This window comes from Oncorhynchus tshawytscha, linkage group LG09, assembly GCF_018296145.1.
Source record: "Oncorhynchus tshawytscha isolate Ot180627B linkage group LG09, Otsh_v2.0, whole genome shotgun sequence".
NCBI lineage: Eukaryota > Metazoa > Chordata > Actinopteri > Salmoniformes > Salmonidae > Oncorhynchus > Oncorhynchus tshawytscha.
In genome coordinates this window covers 11,882,621-11,904,929 of record NC_056437.1, presented here as the reverse complement: position 1 = coordinate 11,904,929, position 22,309 = coordinate 11,882,621, and the positions used below count along the sequence as shown (strand labels likewise).

Genomic DNA, 22,309 nt, shown 5'->3' with positions numbered 1-22,309 from the left:
CTCCAAACTCCACTATGGCCAAGACCAAAGGAGCTGTCAAAGGACACCAGAAACAAAATTGTAGACCTGCACCAAGCTGGGAAGACTGAATCTGCAATAGGTAAGCAGCTTGGTTTGAAGAAATCAACTGTGGGAGCAATTATTAGGAAATGGAAGACATACAAGACCACTGATAATCTCCCTCGAATCTGGGGCTCCATGCAAGATCTCACCCTGTGGGGTCAAAAGGATCACAAGAACTGTGAGCAAAAATCCCAGAACCACACGGGGGGACCTAGTGAATGACCTGCAGAGAGCAGGGACCAAAGTAACAAAGCCTACCATCAGTAACACACTACGCAGCCAGGGACTCAAATCCTGCAGTGCCAGACGTGTCCCCCTGCTTAAGCCAGTACATGTCCAGGCCCGTCTGAAGTTTGCTAGAGAGCATTTAGATGATCCAGAAGAAGATTGGGAGAATGTCATATGGTCAGATGAAACCAAAATATAACTCTTTGGTAAAAACTCAACTCGAAGTGATTGGAGGACAAAGAATGCTGAGTTGCATCCAAAGAACACCATACCTACTGTGAAGCATGGGGGTGGAAACATAATGCTTTGGGGCTGTTTTTCTGCAAAGGGACCAGGACGACTGATCCGTGTAAAGGAAAGAATGAATGGGGCCATGTATTGTGAGATTTTGAGTGAAAACCTCCTATCAGCAAGGGCATTGAAGATGAAACGTGGCTGGGTCTTTCAGCATGACAATGATCCCAAACACACCGCCCGGGCAATGAAGGAGTGGCTTCGTAAGAAGCATTTCAAGGTCCTGGAGTGGCCTAGCCAGTCTCCAGATCTCAACCCCATAGAAAATCTTTGGAGGGAGTTGAAAGTCCGTGTTGCCCAGCAACAGCCCCAAAACATCACTGTTCTAGAGGAGATCTGCATGGAGTAATGGGCCAAAATACCAGCAACAGTGTGTGAAAACCTTGTGAAGACTTACAGAAAATGTTTGACCTCTGTATATACCCTTTGTTGACAATGACAAAGTATTGAGATAAACTTTTGTTATTGACCAAATACTTATTTTCCACCATAATTTGCAAATAAATTCATTAAAAATCCTACAATGTGATTTCTGTGATTTCTCATTTTGTCTGTCATAGTTGAAGTGTACCTATAATGAAAATTACAGGCCTCATCTTTTTAAGTGGGAGAACTTGCACAATTGGTGACTGACTAAATACTTTTTTGCCCCACTGTATGTAGGCTATATGCCAATTGATGCTTACTAGTGATGCACCGATATTACATTTTTGTCAGATTCAAATATTTTCCTTGCCAAGAAATACGATACCGATAACCGATCTTAAAAATTTGAGTGGCCTTTTAACCTTTCTAGGGCAGGCGGAACCCCTCGACAACATTCCGCTGAAAAGGCAGCGAGCGAAATTCAAAAATACGTAACTTTCACACATTAACAAGTCCAATACAGCAAATGAAAGATTAACACAATGTTTATCTACCCATCGTGTCCGATTTCAAAAATGCTCTACGGCGAAAGCACCACATATATGATTGTTAGGTCATAGCCATGTCGAAAAAACACAGCCATTTTTCCAGCCAAAGATAGGATTCACAAAAAGCAGAAATATAGATAAAATTAATCACTAACCTTTGATGATCTTCATCAGATGACACTCATAGGACATCATGTTACACAATACATGTATGTTTTGTTCGATAATGTGCATATTTATATCCAAAAATCTCAGTTTACATTGGTTCCTTACATGCAGTAATGTTTTGATTCCAAAACATCCGGTGATTTTGCAGAAATACTCATAATAAACATTGATAAAAGATACAAGTGTTATTCACAGAATTAAAGATATATTTCTCCTTAATGCAACCGCTGTGTCAGATTTAAAAAAACAAACAAAAAAAAGCATAATCTGAGAACGGCGCTCAGAACCCAAAACAGCCAGAGGAATATCCGCCATTTTGGAGTCAACAAAGTTAGAAACAACACCATAAATATTCACTTACCTTTTGATGATCTGTATCAGAAGGCACTCCCAGGAATCCCAATTCGACAATAAATGACTGATTTGTTCCATAAAGTCTATCATTTATGTCCAAATAGCCACTTGTTGTTAGCGTGTTCAGCCCAGTAATACATCTTCATGAGGCGCAGGCACTTCGTCCAGACAAAAACTCAAAGTTCCATTACAGACCTTTTTAGAAACATTTCAAAGGATGTATGGAATCAATCTTTAGCATGTTTTTAACATAAAACATCAATGTTCCAACCGGAGAATTCCTTTGTCTGAAGAAAAGCACTGGAACGAGAGGTAACTCTGTCAGGAGCGCGCGTCATGAGACCAAGGCACTCTGCCAGACCACTGACTCAAAGGGGTCTCATGAGCCCCTCCTTTATAGAAGAATCCTCATTCAAGTTTCTAAGGACTGTTGACGTCTAGTGGAAGCCGTAGGAAGTGCAACTTTATTCATATCTCAATGTGTATTCGGTAGGCCAAGCTTTTGAAAAACTACAAACCTCAGATGTCCCACTTCCTGGTTGCATTTTTCTCAGGTTTTCGCCTGCCATATGAGTTCTGTTATACTCACAGACATCATTCAAACAGTTTTAGAAACTTCAGTGTTTTCTATCCAATACTAATAATAATATGCATATATTATCATCTGGGACAGAGTAGGAGGCAGTTCACTCTGGGCACGCTATTCATCCAAAAGTGAAAATGCTGCCCCCTATCCCAAAAAGGTTAAACATTCTAGTATAGTTAAATGGTTAACACACACATGGACACAGCGGTCTAAGGCACTGCATCTCCGTGCAAGAGGCGTCGCTAAAGTCCCTGGTTCGAATCCAGGCTGTTTTACATCCGGCCGTGATTGGGAGTCCCATAGGGCGGCACACAATTGGCCCAGCGTCGTCCGGGTTTGGCCGGGGTAGGCCATCATTGTAAATAAGAATTTACTCTTAACTGACTTGCCTAGTTAAATAAAGGTTACACACACACTACACTGACCAAAAAGTTATTTTGTTGGCGTTTATTGTTTCATTGTTCATTTGTTCAGTCGTTTCATTGTCAACCAGGATTTCATCATACATGTCAAGCAGTGAAGTTTCATCTCTGTCGGTCCGTGGCCTGTCTTCCTCGGTGCCCACTGTCACTGTCCGTTTCCATCTTGTCCAGCGGTGTATGTAACATTTCATGTAAACCCTGTTTCTTGTCTGCATCGACGTAGCGGTCCTTGTGCATGATGGCGACAGAGTAAAAAGAGAATGCCACCGCATCGCTTGTTCACAGCCTGTGTCTGCAGTTTTGTTGAGCAAGTGTTTCAATGCCATGAGAGGGCATCACGTCTGCTGCAGACAAAGTTGATGAGCTTATTTCTCCAGTCAGTTGTTTCGAATGGAGCTAGCGTGTGTGTTCATGCTTCAAACATGTTCTCAAATGCCATTGAAATGGCAGCAGCGGTATGACAACCAGCATGTTCATGGGCATGCAATACGACTTTCCTCGGTATGAAATCCTCAACGACCCACTGGGCTGTCGGACTCAGCATGTTCATGGAGCTGATGTCGCTGGTCCAAATGTCAGTTGTGAAGCTAACAGCAGTGACGCTGTCGCTGTGTAACTAGGTTAACTGCTCAAACAACACAGCAGACATTGTGGGCTAGGTTAGGAATGCTAACCTCTGAGTTGCAAGTGTAGCGTAACATTTTATGTGGCGTCATTACGTCATGTACCTAGGTATGCACAGCAGCTCTGACATCGGCGTTAAATATACACGGGGAGCTAACATGTGTCAATCTCTCATGGCTCAAAGTGGAGAGGAGATTTTTTTATTTTACCTTTATTTAACTAGGCAAGTCAGTTAAGAACAAATTCTTATTTTCAATGACGGCCTAGGAACAGTGGGTTAACTGACCTGTTCAGGGGCAGAACGACAGATTTGTACCTTGTCAGCTCGGGGATTTGAACTTGCAACCTTCCGGTTACTAGTCCAACGCTCTAACCACTAGGCTACCCTGCCGCCCATTGACATCACTACTTGTTTTTGTAAGAAGTGTTGACAAGCTGAATTGTCGCGCTGTCTGTTTAAACTACTAGCACACATCTCAGGCATACCCATGCATACCTTATAAAGCTTGGATACAAATGCAGTGTCTTTACCTAGCTATCACAACAGATAGCTAGCCAGCGAATCATGCTAAACATTTAGCTAACGTTAGCCAGGGAATCATGCTAAAAATTTAGCTAACGTTAGCCAGCTAGCTAAAAATGATCTATGGGCTGTATGCGATTTATGGAGATTTAATTAAATTGTTTTTGTTGTTGTCTTGCAAGCTGTATAGCTGTGGCCATCTGGCTGGTATAAACAAGGGCTTCCTACAACAATAGCAACATTCGAGCTGCAAGCTATCTAGCGAACATTGACCAGACCCGTCAAACACAACTTTTGGCCTCACAGCCAGTTCCACTGCATTTTTCTTCATTGTTCCCCTTTTAATGATTTAGACCTGGGACACTTACTTGGTGTGTGCAATTAGTTATCATGTAGAACAGAACCAGCAGGCTCCGGACCTCGTAGGGTTAGAGTTGAATACCCCTTGACTAGACCATAAAGAAACACACACAGACATGCATTGCCAAACAATGCTACTGCCACCTTATGGTTTGGAGTATATTAACAAGGCTGAGTGGCTGATGAGATTGACTGCTGACACTGTTCTGACACTCTCTCACTTGTTCTCTTTCTGTCCATCTTCCAGCCCAGTGTTCTGATAGTGAGCTACATAGAGTCGGCGAAAGCATCATCCCAGTTTGGCTTCTATCAGCAGGCCGAATGGAAGCAGGACGATTCCATGATAGCAGTAGCGGTGAGTAATGCGGTGCAGTCACTTCTTGTGCTCTCTCGCTCTCTCTCTTGCTCTCGCTCTCTTTTGCTCTCGCTCTCTCTCATTGTAGTTATTGTCTCTCTCTCTCTCCTTTTTTGTATTTACTTCGTATTTTCCATGGTGGAGGGTTAACGCATTGTTTTTATTCATTTCCACTGTTCTTCATTTTGAGTTGAGGGAGGGTGGCCGGGGAGTTTGTTTGCGGTTTGGTTGTGGCCGCGATGGTTTGGTGGTGGTCGCAAAATGCTGTTGCTTTCGATCCGGAGAATGGTGTCAGGGGGAAGTTTTGCTCACGGTTGGCTAACAGGTGGGAGAGGTACATTTTATCCAGGCCAAACTTGGTGCAAAACCATGCCCACGTGAAACCTAGCAACATTCAAAGTTGCACTGAGACGGAAGAACGCCTTCAATACCTTGCATTTTCCTGATTTTGCATGTGAAGTTACGTTAAACTATTTCGCTTTCTAGTGAGTGATTTCAGCCAGCCTGGCTGACAAGTTGGATAGCATTGACATCATGGATAGTTGCATTGTTTTTGGAGGTAGGTAAGCTGTGCAATCCAACAACTCCAATTGGGCTGAATCTGTCTAGTAGTGTTTGTCGTCTCGCGTTTTAGTATGGTTGTCTAAGTGTTTACGAAAGGACTATTGATATACTTAGCTACATGACATTTGTGCTAGTTGGCAACTAAAAGATGCTTCATAGCTATCTCTAGCTGACTGGGCAAAGCAAGCTCCGTTGATTCACTGTTACTGACAGTCATGTTGCGTCAGCTATCTACAGTCACTTGTTTCTTGTCTTTTCGTTTAGCTCATTTCAAATGAGGCCTGCGAAACTGCACATCTCTCGCAGTTGGGGAGGTGGGCTACTGGGCTTGTAGAGGTGAGTGGGGTTACAGCAGAGGCAGGTTGCTGTAGTAACGGATACTCCTCTGTTAGTGGAAGAGGAGAGCACCTCTGGAGAACGCTAAAAGGGCTGAGGAGGCCCGAGGATGGTGCCACAGAAAAAGGAGAAGTAAAGTGGGAAATAAGAGTGTGGCTGGGAAAAGGCATGGTGGGCTCATCCCAGGAAATACTGCCTGGCATTGGGGAGGAGGCCCTGATCGATGTGCAGACAGGGGAGGAGGACGTTACTGTGCCAGTGGAGTAGGAGGAAGAGGGGGGTGGGGGGGGATGAGGAGGCCCTGATCGATGTGCAGATGGGAGGAGGACGTTACTGTGCCAGTGGAGTAGGAGGAAGAGGGGGTGGGGGGGGGATGAGGAGGCCCTGATCGATGTGCAGACAGGGGAGGAGGACGTTACTGTGCCAGTGGAGTAGGAGGAAGAGGGGGGGGGGGGGGATGAGGAGGCCCTGATCGATGTGCAGACGGGAGGAGGACGTTACTGTGCCAGTGGAGTAGGAGGAAGAGGGGGTGGGGGGGGGATGAGGAGGCCCTGATCGATGTGCAGACAGGGGAGGAGGACGTTACTGTGCCAGTGGAGTAGGAGGAAGAGGGGGGGGGGGATGAGGAGGCCCTGATCGATGTGCAGACGGGAGGAGGACGTTACTGTGCCAGTGGAGTAGGAGGAAGAGGGGGTGGGGGGGATGAGGAGGCCCTGATCGATGTGCAGACAGGGGAGGAGGACGTTACTGTGCCAGTGGAGTAGGAGGAAGAGCGGGTTGCTGTGGGAGCATGTCAAAGAAAATCATTTAAAAGAGACACAGTGATGTGGATTTGGGGGGGGGCAGGTGCTGAGCCATGGCACAAATCTTGCAGTGCAGTGGTCCCCACCTGGCATGGGTGTCAACATTCTCTCGTCAAAAGGAGGTGTGTAAGGGTAGGTTGTCAATGGTTAGAGCCAAATTCAATAATCTTGTATTTGTTTTCATAAATGTGTATGCACCTAGTACAAGGCGGGAGAGGGGAGACTTGTTTTGCAGTCTAAGGCAGTAGTTCGCACATTTAGCACTGGGCGAGGTGTTTGTGTTGGATTGGAAATAAATACCGGAATAGTGAGGAACCACATTTGGGCTCAGCAAAGGTGTTGTATGATGATCTGAATAAATCAATCAAATGTTATTTATGAGCAGAAACCGAGCCTTAAACCCCGTAGAGCAGGAATGCGGATGTTGAACCACGTGGCTAGGAAAAACTCCCTAGAAATACAGAAACCTAGAGAGAAACCAGGCTCTGAGGGGTGGCCAGTCCTCTACTGGCTGTGCCGGGTGGCGATTATAGGAGTACATGGCCATTAACCTCTTTGGTACAAGTGGGACGTTAGCGTCCCACCTCGACAACAGCCAGTGAAATTGCAGGGCGCCAAATTCAAAACAACAGAAATCCCATAATTTAAAATTCCTCAACCATACAAGTATTTTACGCCATTTTAAAGATACACTTCTCGTTAATCCAACCACAGTGTCCAATTTCAAAAAGGCTTTTTGGCGAAAGCAAAACATATCATTGTTAGGTCAGCAACTAGTAACAGAAAGCATTCAGCCATTTTCCAACCAAAGAGAGGTGCCACAAAAAGCAGAAATATAGATCAAATGAATCACTAACCTTTGACGATCTTCATCAGATGACTCAATGTTACACAATACATGTATGTTTTGTTCGATCAAGTTCATATTTATATCCAAAAACTTTTATATCCAAAAGTTTACCATGTTCAGAAATGCCTCCAAAACAGCCGGAGAAATTGCAGAGAGCCACATCAAATAACAGAAATACTCATCATAAACTTTGATGAAAGACAATTAAAGATGCATTGTTCTTAATGCAACCGCTGTGTCAGATTTCAAAATAGCTTTACGGCAACAGCACAATATTCAATAATCTGAGAACAGTGTTCATCCACAAAAGCAAGCCATACAGTTACCCGCCAAATTGTGGAGTCAACAAAAGTAATAAATAGCATTATAAATCTTCACTTACCTTTGCTGATCTTCGTCAGAATGCACTCCCAGGACTCCCACTTCCACAGGAAATGTTTGTTTTGTTCGTTTACGTCCATATTTATGTCCAAATACCTCCGTTTTGTTTGCACGTTTAGTTCACTCTTCCAAAGGCACAATGCGTGAGCGCAAAATCCAGACCAAAAGTCGAGTTCCATTAAAGTTTGTAGAAACATGTCAAACGATGTTTACAATCAATCCATAGGGTCTTTTTATAATAAAGCTTCAATAATATTACAACCGGACAATTCAATTGTCTTTAGAAATGAAAAGGAACGGAGCTCGTGCTCACGACCGCGCGTGACTAAACTCAAGGCTTTCAGCCAGACCACTGGTTCAAACAGCTCTTATTCTCTCCCCCTTTACAGTAGAAGCTTGAAACAACGTTCTAAAGACTGTTGACATCTAGTGGAAACCTTAGGAAGTGCAATTTGACCCCATAGACGCAGTATATTGGATAGGCAACCACTTGAAAAACTACAAACCTCAGATTTCCCACTTCCTGGATGGATTTTCCTCAGGTTTTTGCCTGCCATATCAGTTCTGTTATACTCACAGGCATTATTTTAACAGTTTTGGAAACTTTAGTGTTTTCTATTCAAATCTACTAATTATATGCACATCCTAGCTTCTGGGCCTGAGTAGCAGGCAGTTTAATTTGGGCACGCTTTTCATCCAAAATTCCGAATGCTGCCTCCTACCCTAGTGAAGTTAAGCCCAGATTGTTGTTCAACATGTTCAAACGTTCATAGAAGACCAGCAGGGTCAAAGAATAATCACGGTGCTTATAGAGGTGCAACAGGTCAGCACCTCAGGAGTAAATGTCAGTTTGCTTTTCATAGCATTGAGAGGTCGATACAGCAGGTGTGTGTTTGGGGGGGGCGACCGACAAGGTAGCATGACCGGTGAACAGGTCAGGGTTCCATAGCAGCAGGCAGAACAACGGAAACTGGATCAGCAGCACGTCCAGGGAGACGGGGACTGCCCGGAGTCATAAGGCCAGGTAGTCCTGAGGCATGGTCCTAGGGCTCAGGTCCTCCGGTAGGGGAGCGAGAGATGAGAGAATTAGATGGATCATACTTAAGTTGACACAGGACAACAGATAAGACAGGAGAAATAGACCAGATATAACAGACTGACCCTAGCCCCTCGTGACATAGTCTATTGCAGCATAGATACTAGAGACTGAGACGGGGGGGGTCAGGGGACACTGTGGCCCCGTCCAACAATACCCCTGGACAGGACCAACCAGGCAGGATATAACCCCATCCACTTTCCCAAAGCACAGCCCTCACACCACCAACAGAATATCTATCGAGCACTAACTTAATACCCTGAGTCAGATCTAGTGAAGGACTAAGTATCCCAAGCAGTATATGTGGTTGGGGTGGGTGAGTACAGCTTGTTTGGATCGTATCTATACAAGAATCAGAGCAATATGCCTTTGGGGGTCTCCATTCTCCCAGTAGGGATTTTGGACCGTCATATTGCCAAGGTTCAGTTCTTTGTTTCGTCATACAAAGAACAGCATACAAACAACAAATGGATAGCATACGATCATAGATTAATTTGACTACACAAGTTTACAAACAATTACAATGGCAAAGTCACAATCACAAGAATGGCTTCAGATCAAAGTCTACGTTGAGACCGAAGGGAGCAAGGGTCTTTAAATTAAAGACCTTCGGTCTCAACGTAGACTTTGATCTTTATGACATTTTAATATTTGATAATTAACCAATGATATTAGGCCACTTTTGGCCATGATTAGACACCTGTGTCTTTTGACACTATATAAACGAGTCATCCCGCAGTGTTTGTGATTATACCCTGATGAAGACAACTTGGCTGTCGAAACGTTGGTAATTACATTTTTGCATCTGAGCTCCTAGAGTGTGCGGCTCTCTTTTATTTTCCAGTTTTCTACTCCGCTAGCCAGCACCTCGTCTTAATAGGTGTGCGTTTCTTTTTCTTCTAGATCAGTTCTTTGTTTCATCAGGTCCCCGGCAGGCATCCTAATGGAAATTACATGTAAAGCTCTTACAAGCTGCCACTTTTTGCTCAAGCTTCTACGGCTACTGGGAGAGATGGAAACAGCAGAGGGGGGAGTTTCAGTCTCTCAGTCAGTGGTGGGATGTAGGTAAAGCCCACATTCAGTTTTATTTGTCAGCAGTATACAGCTTCCTCTTCAGAGTCCAGGAGAGGACTGGGGGAGCTTGAGGTTGGCAAAAGTGAGGTGGAGGCTGAGCTGATGGGGCAAGGTAGGGAGGGGCTGCAATCTGATCTGTCTGAACTAGGCAGGGACCTGTGGGATTTTTTTCAGATCAAAAGGAGCACTTGTAAGAGCTAGATTTTCCATGTTGAGCGAGATGGATGCTCCCAGCTCTTTCTTCTTTGGGTTAGAAAAAACCCAAAGACGTTTGTCTGATGGGCCTGTAACTTCTGTTGTGGAGATGAGAGAGCGGGCTGTGGAGTTCTACTCTGATTTCTATATGGCAGAACTCTGCCATCCTGGGTGTTCTCAGGTTCCGCTCAGACCTTCTCAAACTCTCTCTTTTGCAGAGGAATGGAAATTTCCCTGGGCTTTCACAAACTTGGCTGCCGTCTCTCAGATTGCCCCCGGCTGCACCCCAGGGGTCGATGGTCTACCTGTTTATAAATCACTGAACAGGACTTGTTTTGCGAGAGTGTGTCGGGGTGGGGGATCTACTGCTAAGCTGTAGACGGGCAGGTTTGACTCTCCTGCACAAAAAAGGAGACTGTAGGCCTGTAGCATTGCTCTGCTAACAGACTCAGTTGTACGCAAGGAGAAAACGCACTGTGTATCACAGACAAGCTGTTCGTAATCAGGGACATGCTGAATCTGTCGACGCTTTCACATGTGAACTTTGCACTGTCTTCCTTTGATGGCTTCCTTTCAACATTTCAGTGAGTCCATGGAGAGATATTGGTACTCCGTTCCACCATTGCTTCATGTGAAGAACAATGGTTGAAACCACAGAGCATGTCGGTTATGGTTCCAGGCTAACATCTCCCTGGCTCTTGCACTGTCTGCACCCAAACCACAGCCCCAATGACGATGGCTGCTCTTGTGTGTGAGCTCCAGTAATGATTGAGAGGTCACCGTTCCTCCCACTGATATGTGCTCTGTTTTTTTACATCATTCACGAGGGGACTGATAAAGTGTTCCATCTCTTCCAATCCAAGGATAATCAGCACTTCTGTTGGAAGTAAAATGAAATAGTGTTTTGCTCTGGCCTCTTGTTAATGTGGTTGCCAGGCAACAACAACATGCCATGTGAAGGCCGTCTGTCTGCGGTGTGAAAAACAAGTGTTTTACAATAAGTAGCCTTCTTTCAGCTGCCTGTCCCTGAGCTGAGCTGTCTACAGGCCTATTAACTACAGCCTCAAGTCCAGTGGGGATAACAACTGCTTGTAAGAAAGTGGACTTGGTCAGACTCTGACCCTCTGCCTGTAGCAGGACTAACCGTCTGGTATAATAACTATGCCTATAGCTGGACTAACAGTCTGTGGTATAGTAACTATGAATATAGCAGGACTAACAGTCTGTGGTATAGTAACTATGCCTATAGCAGGACTAACAGTCTGTGGTATAGTAACTATGCCAATAGCAGGACTAACAGTCTGTGGTATAGTAACTATGAATATAGCAGGACTAACAGTCTGTGGTATAGTAACTATGAATATAGCAGGACTAACAGTCTGTGGTATAGTAACTATGAATATAGCAGGACTAACAGTCTGTGGTATAGTAACTATGAATATAGCAGGACTAACAGTCTGTGGTATAGTAACTATGCCAATAGCAGGACTAACAGTCTGTGGTATAGTAACTATGAATATAGCAGGACTAACAGTCTGTGGTATAGTAACTATGAATATAGCAGGACTAACAGTCTGTGGTATAGTAACTATGAATATAGCAGGACTAACAGTCTGTGGTATAGTAACTATGAATATAGCAGGACTAACAGTCTGTGGTATAGTAACTATGAATATAGCAGGACTAACAGTCTGTGGTATAGTAACTATGCCTATAGCAGGACTAACAGTCTGTGGTATAGTAACTATGAATATAGCAGGACTAACAGTCTGTGGTATAGTAACTATGAATATAGCAGGACTAACAGTCTGTGGTATAGTAACTATGCCTATAGCAGGACTAACAGTCTGTGGTATAGTAACTATGCCTATTTTTTGTATTTTTTTTTCACCTTTATTTAACCAGGTAGGCTAGTTGAGAACAAGTTCTCATTTGCAACTGCGACCTGGCCAAGATAAAGCAGGACTAACAGACTGTGGTATAGTACCTATGCCTATAGCAGGACTATGCCAATAGCAGGACTAACAGTCTGTGGTATAGTAACTATGCCTATAGCAGGACTAACAGTCTGTGGTATAGTAACTATGAATATAGCAGGACTAACAGTCTGTGGTATAGTAACTATGAATATAGCAGGACTAACAGTCTGTGGTATAGTAACTATGAATATAGCAGGACGAACAGTCTGTGGTATAGTAACTATGCCTTTAGCAGGACTAACAGTCTGTGGTATAGTAACTATGAATATAGCAGGACTAACAGTCTGTGGTATAGTAACTATGAATATAGCAGGACTAACAGTCTGTGGTATAGTAACTATGAATATAGCAGGACTAACAGTCTGTGGTATAGTAACTATGAATATAGCAGGACTAACAGTCTGTGGTATAGTAACTATGAATATAGCAGGACTAACAGTCTGGTATAGTAACTATGAATATAGCAGGACTAACAGTCTGTGGTATAGTAACTATGAATATAGCAGGACTAACAGTCTGTGGTATAGTAACTATGAATATAGCAGGACTAACAGTCTGTGGTATAGTAACTATGAATATAGCAGGACTAACAGTCTGTGGTATAGTAACTATGAATATAGCAGGACTAACAGTCTGTGGTATAGTAACTATGAATATAGCAGGACTAACAGTCTGTGGTATAGTAACTATGAATATAGCAGGACTAACAGTCTGTGGTATAGTAACTATGAATATAGCAGGACTAACAGTCTGTGGTATAGTAACTATGAATATAGCAGGACTAACAGTCTGTGGTATAGTAACTATGAATATAGCAGGACTAACAGTCTGTGGTATAGTAACTATGAATATAGCAGGACTAACAGTCTGTGGTATAGTAACTATGAATATAGCAGGACTAACAGTCTGTGGTATAGTAACTATGAATATAGCAGGACTAACAGTCTGTGGTATAGTAACTATGAATATAGCAGGACTAACAGTCTGTGGTATAGTAACTATGAATATAGCAGGACTAACAGTCTGTGGTATAGTAACTATGAATATAGCAGGACTAACAGTCTGTGGTATAGTAACTATGAATATAGCAGGACTAACAGTCTGTGGTATAGTAACTATGAATATAGCAGGACTAACAATCTGTGGTATAGTAACTATGAATATAGCAGGACTAACAGTCTGTGGTATAGTAACTATGAATATAGCAGGACTAACAGTCTGTGGTATAGTAACTATGAATATAGCAGGACTAACAGTCTGTGGTATAGTAACTATGAATATAGCAGGACTAACAGTCTGTGGTATAGTAACTATGAATATAGCAGGACTAACAGTCTGTGGTATAGTAACTATGAATATAGCAGGACTAACAGTCTGTGGTATAGTAACTATGCCTATAGCAGGACTAACAGTCTGTGGTATAGTAACTATGAATATAGCAGGACTAACAGTCTGTGGTATAGTAACTATGAATATAGCAGGACTAACAGTCTGTGGTATAGTAACTATGAATATAGCAGGACTAACAGTCTGTGGTATAGTAACTATGCCTATAGCAGGACTAACAGTCTGTGGTATAGTAACTATGCCTATAGCAGGACTATGCCAATAGCAAGACTAACAGTCTGTGGTATAGTAACTATGAATATAGCAGGACTAACAGTCTGTGGTATAGTAACTATGCCTATAGCAGGACTAACAGTCTGTGGTATAGTAACTATGCCTATTTTTTTATTTCACCTTTATTTAACCAGGTAGGCTAGTTGAGAACAAGTTCTCATTTGCAACTGCGACCTGGCCAAGATAAAGCAGGACTAACAGACTGTGGTATAGTACCTATGCCTATAGCAGGACTAACAGTCTGTGGTATAGTAACTATGCCTATAGCAGGACTATGCCAATAGCAAGACTAACAGTCTGTGGTATAGTAACTATGAATATAGCAGGACTAACAGTCTGTGGTATAGTAACTATGCCTATAGCAGGACTAACAGTCTGTGGTATAGTAACTATGCCTATAGCAGGACTAACAGTCTGTGGTATAGTAACTATGCCTATAGCAGGACTAACAGTCTGTGGTATAGTAACTATGCCTATAGCAGGACTAACAGTCTGTGGTATAGTAACTATGCCTATAGCAGGACTATGCCAATAGCAGGACTAACAGTCTGTGGTATAGTAACTATGCCTATAGCAGGACTATGCCAATAGCAAGACTAACAGTCTGTGGTATAGTAACTATGCCAATAGCAGGACTAACAGACTGTGGTATAGTAACTATGCCTATAGCAGGACTATGCCAATAGCAGGACTAACAGACTGTGGTATAGTAACTATGCCAATAGCAGGACTATGCCAATAGCAGGACTAACAGTCTGTGGTATAGTAACTATGCCTATAGCAGGACTAACAGTCTGTGGTATAGTAACTATGAATATAGCAGGACTAACAGTCTGTGGTATAGTAACTATGAATATAGCAGGACTAACAGTCTGTGGTATAGTAACTATGAATATAGCAGGACGAACAGTCTGTGGTATAGTAACTATGCCTTTAGCAGGACTAACAGTCTGTGGTATAGTAACTATGAATATAGCAGGACTAACAGTCTGTGGTATAGTAACTATGAATATAGCAGGACTAACAGTCTGTGGTATAGTAACTATGAATATAGCAGGACTAACAGTCTGTGGTATAGTAACTATGAATATAGCAGGACTAACAGTCTGGTATATAGTAACTATGAATATAGCAGGACTAACAGTCTGTGGTATAGTAACTATGAATATAGCAGGACTAACAGTCTGTGGTATAGTAACTATGAATATAGCAGGACTAACAGTCTGTGGTATAGTAACTATGAATATAGCAGGACTAACAGTCTGTGGTATAGTAACTATGAATATAGCAGGACTAACAGTCTGTGGTATAGTAACTATGAATATAGCAGGACTAACAGTCTGTGGTATAGTAACTATGAATATAGCAGGACTAACAGTCTGTGGTATAGTAACTATGAATATAGCAGGACTAACAGTCTGTGGTATAGTAACTATGAATATAGCAGGACTAACAGTCTGTGGTATAGTAACTATGAATATAGCAGGACTAACAGTCTGTGGTATAGTAACTATGAATATAGCAGGACTAACAGTCTGTGGTATAGTAACTATGAATATAGCAGGACTAACAGTCTGTGGTATAGTAACTATGAATATAGCAGGACTAACAGTCTGTGGTATAGTAACTATGAATATAGCAGGACTAACAGTCTGTGGTATAGTAACTATGAATATAGCAGGACTAACAGTCTGTGGTATAGTAACTATGAATATAGCAGGACTAACAGTCTGTGGTATAGTAACTATGAATATAGCAGGACTAACAGTCTGTGGTATAGTAACTATGAATATAGCAGGACTAACAGTCTGTGGTATAGTAACTATGAATATAGCAGGACTAACAGTCTGTGGTATAGTAACTATGAATATAGCAGGACTAACAGTCTGTGGTATAGTAACTATGAATATAGCAGGACTAACAGTCTGTGGTATAGTAACTATGAATATAGCAGGACTAACAGTCTGTGGTATAGTAACTATGAATATAGCAGGACTAACAGTCTGTGGTATAGTAACTATGAATATAGCAGGACTAACAGTCTGTGGTATAGTAACTATGAATATAGCAGGACTAACAGTCTGTGGTATAGTAACTATGAATATAGCAGGACTAACAGTCTGTGGTATAGTAACTATGAATATAGCAGGACTAACAGTCTGTGGTATAGTAACTATGAATATAGCAGGACTAACAGTCTGTGGTATAGTAACTATGCCTATAGCAGGACTAACAGTCTGTGGTATAGTAACTATGCCTATAGCAGGACTAACAGTCTGTGGTATAGTAACTATGCCTATAGCAGGACTAACAGTCTGTGGTATAGTAACTATGAATATAGCAGGACTAACAGTCTGTGGTATAGTAACTATGAATATAGCAGGACTAACAGTCTGTGGTATAGTAACTATGCCTATAGCAGGACTAACAGTCTGTGGTATAGTAACTATGCCTATTTTTTTATTTCACCTTTATTTAACCAGGTAGGCTAGTTGAGAACAAGTTCTCATTTGCAACTGCGACCTGGCCAAGATAAAGCAGGACTAACAGACTGTGGTATAGTACCTATGCCTATAGCAGGACTAACAGTCTGTGGTATAGTAACTATGCCTATAGCAGGACTATGCCAATAGCAAGACTAACAGTCTGTGGTATAGTAACTATGAATATAGCAGGACTAACAGTCTGTGGTATAGTAACTATGCCTATAGCAGGACTAACAGTCTGTGGTATAGTAACTATGCCTATAGCAGGACTAACAGTCTGTGGTATAGTAACTATGCCTATAGCAGGACTAACAGTCTGTGGTATAGTAACTATGCCTATAGCAGGACTAACAGTCTGTGGTATAGTAACTATGCCTATAGCAGGACTATGCCAATAGCAAGACTAACAGTCTGTGGTATAGTAACTATGAATATAGCAGGACTATGCCAATAGCAAGACTAACAGTCTGTGGTATAGTAACTATGAATATAGCAGGACTATGCCAATAGCAAGACTAACAGTCTGTGGTATAGTAACTATGCCTATAGCAGGACTATGCCAATAGCAGGACTAACAGTCTGTGGTATAGTAACTATGCCTATAGCAGGACTATGCCAATAGCAAGACTAACAGTCTGTGGTATAGTAACTATGCCAATAGCAGGACTAACAGACTGTGGTATAGTAACTATGCCTATAGCAGGACTATGCCAATAGCAGGACTAACAGACTGTGGTATAGTAACTATGCCAATAGCAGGACTATGCCAATATCAGGACTAACAGTCTGTGGTATAGTAACTATGAATATAGCATGTGGGGATTATGAGTCTAAAAGGATACAACAACCTCTGCTATTCTGAGAGGCTTTGCAGAGAGACACACACACAGAATATGATAGGATTCCAGCTGTTTGTATGTCCCTTTTTGTTTCTTTTGTGTCATCATTATGATGACTCGGTGTGAATCTGTGAAACATAGTGTCTGGCCATGGCCAATGGGAGCCCAGATCAGGTCATTCTGATCTTCCTATTGGCTCTGGCCTTCCTACTGGGGCGTTTCTCATTATGTGCCCGGATCAGTCGGGAGCAGATACAGAGGAAGGCATTGCAGTCATTGGTCAAAAGGCCTTTTTGATCATTACTCAGAAATGTATTTTGATGTGTCCGATGTCTAATTTTGTCTCCCGTAATGCTACCAGTGGGAGAGACTAAGCTTATTGGGGGTCAATCAAAAGCTACTTTGTTTTGTCCCTGAGGCATCTTGACATATTTGTTTGATTGCAGTGTGGATTACTGCGAATATGTTAAATTATCAGCCAAACATGGTTTTAAAACCATATTAAGATGTATGAAAAAACAACAAATTGCATCAAAAGAACACTCTTGATACTTGGTCTAAATGGACTCCCCCACGGTGATGTTATATTACCACTACTAGCCTGTCTGTCTGCCAACCCCCCCCATCTTGTTACTAACTCCTGCTCTGAGATATGTGGTATGATGACTACCACATGGTCAATTATTGAGACGATTTTATTTGCAGCATCAAATTATATTAGTCACATGACCGAATACAACAGTGAAATGCTTTCTTACGAGCCCCTAACCAACAATGCAGTTTAAAAACATACGGATAAGAATAAGAAATAAAAGTAACAAGTAATTAAAGAGCAGCAGTAAAATAACAATAGCGAGACTATATACCGGTTAGTTGCGGTAATTGAGGTAATATGTACATGTAGGTAGTTATTAAAGTGACTGTGCAGACAGCCGGCGTGATGGAATATTAGTTATCTTAGTTATTCAGCATCCCAATTGCAGTTTATCCCATTAAGTCCCTGGTTTGACAGCTGAAGTTATGGTGTGTTACTGACTGGGAGCCAAGTTACGCCAATTTACACTTTGACACAATCGCTTTAGACAGATGGCTTCACTTCAGACAGGAATCAAAGATGGAAGTAGCTGATGTGGTTGAGTTGATTTGATTTTAGGCCTTACATTGTGAAAGTGAACTTGCATAGGCACTAGGGTTGCACATTTTGGTTGAATATTCAGAGGTGAAAACTTTCCGTGGGAATTAACAGGAATATATGGGAATTAACAGAAATATACGTAAATACTTTTTGCATTGGATATATTTACCATATCATATTTAGACAGAAACATAAACCTTTTACCTTATCATAAGTAGACATAATTGCAAATGATTAAATCCTTCCAATAGAAATAAAAAATTATTTAGTTACGAATTGAACTTTAATTAAATGATTTGACTCTAAACATGGGATGATTTCACTGAACAAAAAAAGAAAGGGAATATTGAATGACCCCCAATGATCCATCTCACAAAAATGTTTTCAACATACATCTGTAAAATGATAGTTTGAAAAACTGAAGCTTTGGTTGTTTTCCTGTCAGGCTTCCATGTCTTCTCCCTAGACCTCCTCAATGTCCACCTCTTGAACATCAGACTCTGAGGCCTCATCTTCACTGACACTTTCCAACCATGTTGAGGATGGCTCGTTGTCAGGCTCAAAAAGCCTAAAATTTGCTCGGATGGCCACCAATCTTTCAACCCTTGTATCGGTCAACCTGTTGCGTACTTTGGTGTGTGTGTGTGTTCCCAAACAAGGACCAGTTGCACTCTGAGGCGGCTGATGTTGGAGGGATTTGGAGGATGATGGCGGCAACAGGGGAAAGAGCCTCAGATCCAGAAAGTCCCTTCCACCAGGTGGCTGATGAGATATGCAAGCAGATTCTGAACATCAGACAGGATGGCATTGTCTCCCTCAATCCGTGCAATGGCTCCTGCAATAGGTTTCAGGCTGCTTACCACTCTCCCAAAATACATCATTTAGGAGGATCCACTTGATGGGGCTGTCCATATCGGCAGACTGTGATATGGCCATTTCTTGGAGAGACTCCTTCCCCTCCAGGAGACCGTCAAAACATGATGACAACACCAACCCAACGAGTGTTGCTGGGCAGCTTCAATATGGTGCTCTTATTCTTCTCACTTTGCTTGGTGAGGTAGATTGCTGCTATAACTTGATGACCCTTCACCTACCTAACCATTGCCTTGGCTCTCTTGTTGAGTGTATCCATTGTTTTCAGTGCCATGATGTCCTTGAGGAGCAGATTCAATGCATGAGCAGCACAGCCAATGGGTGTGATGTGAGGGTAGAACTCCTCCACTTTAGACCAAGCAGCCTTCATGTTCACAGAATTGTCTGTCACCAGCGCAAAATACCTTCTGTGGTCCAAGGTCATTGATGACTGCCTTCAGCTCATCTGCAATGTTGAGTCCAGTGTGTCTGTTGTCCCTTGTCTGTGCTCTTGTAGAATAATGGTTGAGGGGTGGAGATGATGTAGTTAATTATTCCTTGCCCATGAGCATTCAACCACACATCAGAGATGATTGCAATACAGTCTGCATTCTCTGATTTGCTTGACCTTCACTTGAACTCTGAACTCTGCATCCAGCAAATGAGTGGATAAAGGTTGGAGGCGTGAATGCTGGGCGAAGAACATTCAGAAATCCATTCCAATACACATTGCCCGTGAGTGTGAGGTTAACCAGTTGCATACACATCTCGAGCAAGACATTCATCAGCATTTCTCTGACTTCGTTGCTCCAATTAGTTAAAAAAAACCTTATCATTCCAGGAGAACCCTGAGCTGTTGCTATCGATAAGGTGTCTGATTCATAATTTTCACCTCAAATATAAGTACAGGGGCTTTTGTCAGAGGTTACTTGTTGTGAGCGCTGAGGGAATTTTATGCACTTGGCCAGATGATTCTGCATCTTCGTTGCATTCTTCACATGATTTGGCACAGAATTTGCAAATGTACACAGCTTTTCATTCTATTTTAGCTGCAGTGAAATGTCTCCACAGAAGCAGATAGTGCCCGTGGCATTGTCCTCTAAAGATTAGATTTTTTTTGTTAAAAAACCCCAAATACGATTCCATGTACAGATAAATAGTTAAGCAGTTAGATTAAACAACTCATTTTTGAGATGAATGCTTTAAAATTAAACGTATGGAAACAAGTGAATTAACACTCCTCAGTTAAAAGGCTCAAGCAAGCTTAAACCCACATGGTAGTAAAAACTAACTAGCATAAATAGTTAACAACATGATTTAAACACACTTTACTGTAGGCTACGAAACTCAGTAAAAAAAGAAACGCACTCTCACTGTCAACTGCGTTTATTTTCAGTTAACTTAACATGTGTAAATATTTGTATGAACATGACAGATTCAACAACTGAGACATAAACTGAACAAGTTCCACAGACATGTGACTAACAGAAATTGAATAATGTGTCCCTGAACAAAGGGGGGGGGGGGTCAAAATCAAAAGAAACAGTCAGTATCTGGTGTGGCCACTAGCTATATTAAGTACTGCAGTGCATCTCCTCCTCATGGACTGTACCAGATTTGCCAGTTCTTGCTGTGAGATGTTACCCCACTCTTCCACCAAGGCACTTGCAAGTTCCCGGACATTTCTGGGGGAATGGCCCTAGCCCTCACCCTCCGATCCAACAGGTCCCAGACGTGCTCAATGGGATTGAAGTCCGGGCTCTTCGTTGGCCATGGCAGAACACTGACATTGCTGTCTTGCAGGAAATCACACACAGGAGGAACAGTATGGCTGGTGGCATTGTCATGCTGGAGGGCCATGTCAGGATGAGCCTGCAGGAAGGTTACAACATGAGGGAGGAGGAAGTCTTCCCTGTAATGCACAGAGTTGAGATTGTCTGCAATGACAACAAGCTTAGTCCGATGATGCGGTGAAACGCCGCCCCAGACCATGACGGACCCTCCACCTCCAAATCGATCCCGCTCCAGAGTACAGGCCTCGGTGTAACACTCATTCCTTCGACGATAAACGTAAATCCGACCATTGCCCCTTGTGAGACACAACCGCGGCCAGTCCTGTCTGGTCCAGAGGCGAAGTTGTTGACAGTGATGTCTGGTGAGGACCTGCCTTACAACAGGCTTACAAGCCCTCAGTCCAGCCTCTCTCAGCCAGCCTCCCATCATGGTGGGATTGTGCGTTCCTGGTGTTACATGGGCAGTTGTTGTTGCCATCCTGTACCTGTCCCGCAGGTGTGATGTTCAGATGTACCGATCCTGTGCAGGTGTTCCACGTGGTCTGCCACTGCGAGGATGATCAGCTGTCCATCCTGTCTCCCTGTAGCGCTGTCCTTGGCGTCTCACTGTACGGACATTGCAATTTGCATGTTCATGAATTGTTTGGTTCATTGAACAAGCATGGGAAACCGTGTTTAAACCCTTAACAATGAAGATCTGTGAAGTTATTTGGATTTTTATGAATTATCTTTGAAAGACGGGGTCGTGAAAAAGGGACGTTTCTTTTTTTGCTTAGTTTATTTACTAGTTAACAGAAAATCATGTAATGTCATGTATAAAATATATTCGTCCCACCCAGTATTGTAATCAAAACTTACCAGAAAGAATGTAGTCCTTGGCTCAGACAGTGTAAAAGTGTGGGCTCAATAGCTTCTCATTAGTGTGCAAGATCTTGAGAATCAGCTGCACATGTGATGGAAGAATGCACTGTGCATGCGGAGGGTTGCAATTCCATTGAATTGGAGATAGTTTAACCAAGATTCAAAATACCTTGTATCTCACAATAAAGGTTCACTGTTATAAGCTAACTTTTTTGATGAATTTAAGCAAATTTCCCAATATTCTCAGGCTTAACTTCCCATGAAACATTTTTGAAAAATGTCCGGAAGGTTTTCAACCCTTTGCAACCCTAATAGGCAAAGCTGCCAGACTGTGGTCTCTCCGATACAGACCTTTACACTGCCACTCTCAGCGTAGACTCAAGTCGCTACCTGGACTCTGGTGCTTAACCCTGTATATGGCTGCGGGTTGGAGACAGTAGCATATGACCTTTACCCCACCCTGAACTGCATAGCTTACCCTACAGGCAGTGTAACTCCCCACCTGACCCTCGGGTCCTGGGCTGCAGGGTGGGAGCCAGAAGTGTGTGAAGCTA

At 42.6% G+C, this 22,309-nt stretch overlaps 1 protein-coding gene across 7 annotated transcripts in view; it reads left to right on the top strand.

The window, feature by feature from the left end:
* LOC112257246 (guanine nucleotide exchange factor subunit RIC1-like) overlaps positions 1–22,309 on the top strand; it is a 97,783-nt gene that overhangs the window by 18,354 nt on the left and 57,120 nt on the right. For all 7 annotated transcript variants that reach the window (XR_006084024.1, XR_006084023.1, XR_006084021.1 and 4 more), the window contains exon 2: positions 4,784–4,891. Coding sequence is in view for 2 of the 7 variants with exons in the window: in XM_042326543.1 (XP_042182477.1) it covers positions 4,784–4,891 (108 nt within the window). In the remaining 5 variants the exon portion in view is untranslated. The remainder of the gene's footprint in view (positions 1–4,783; positions 4,892–22,309) is intronic.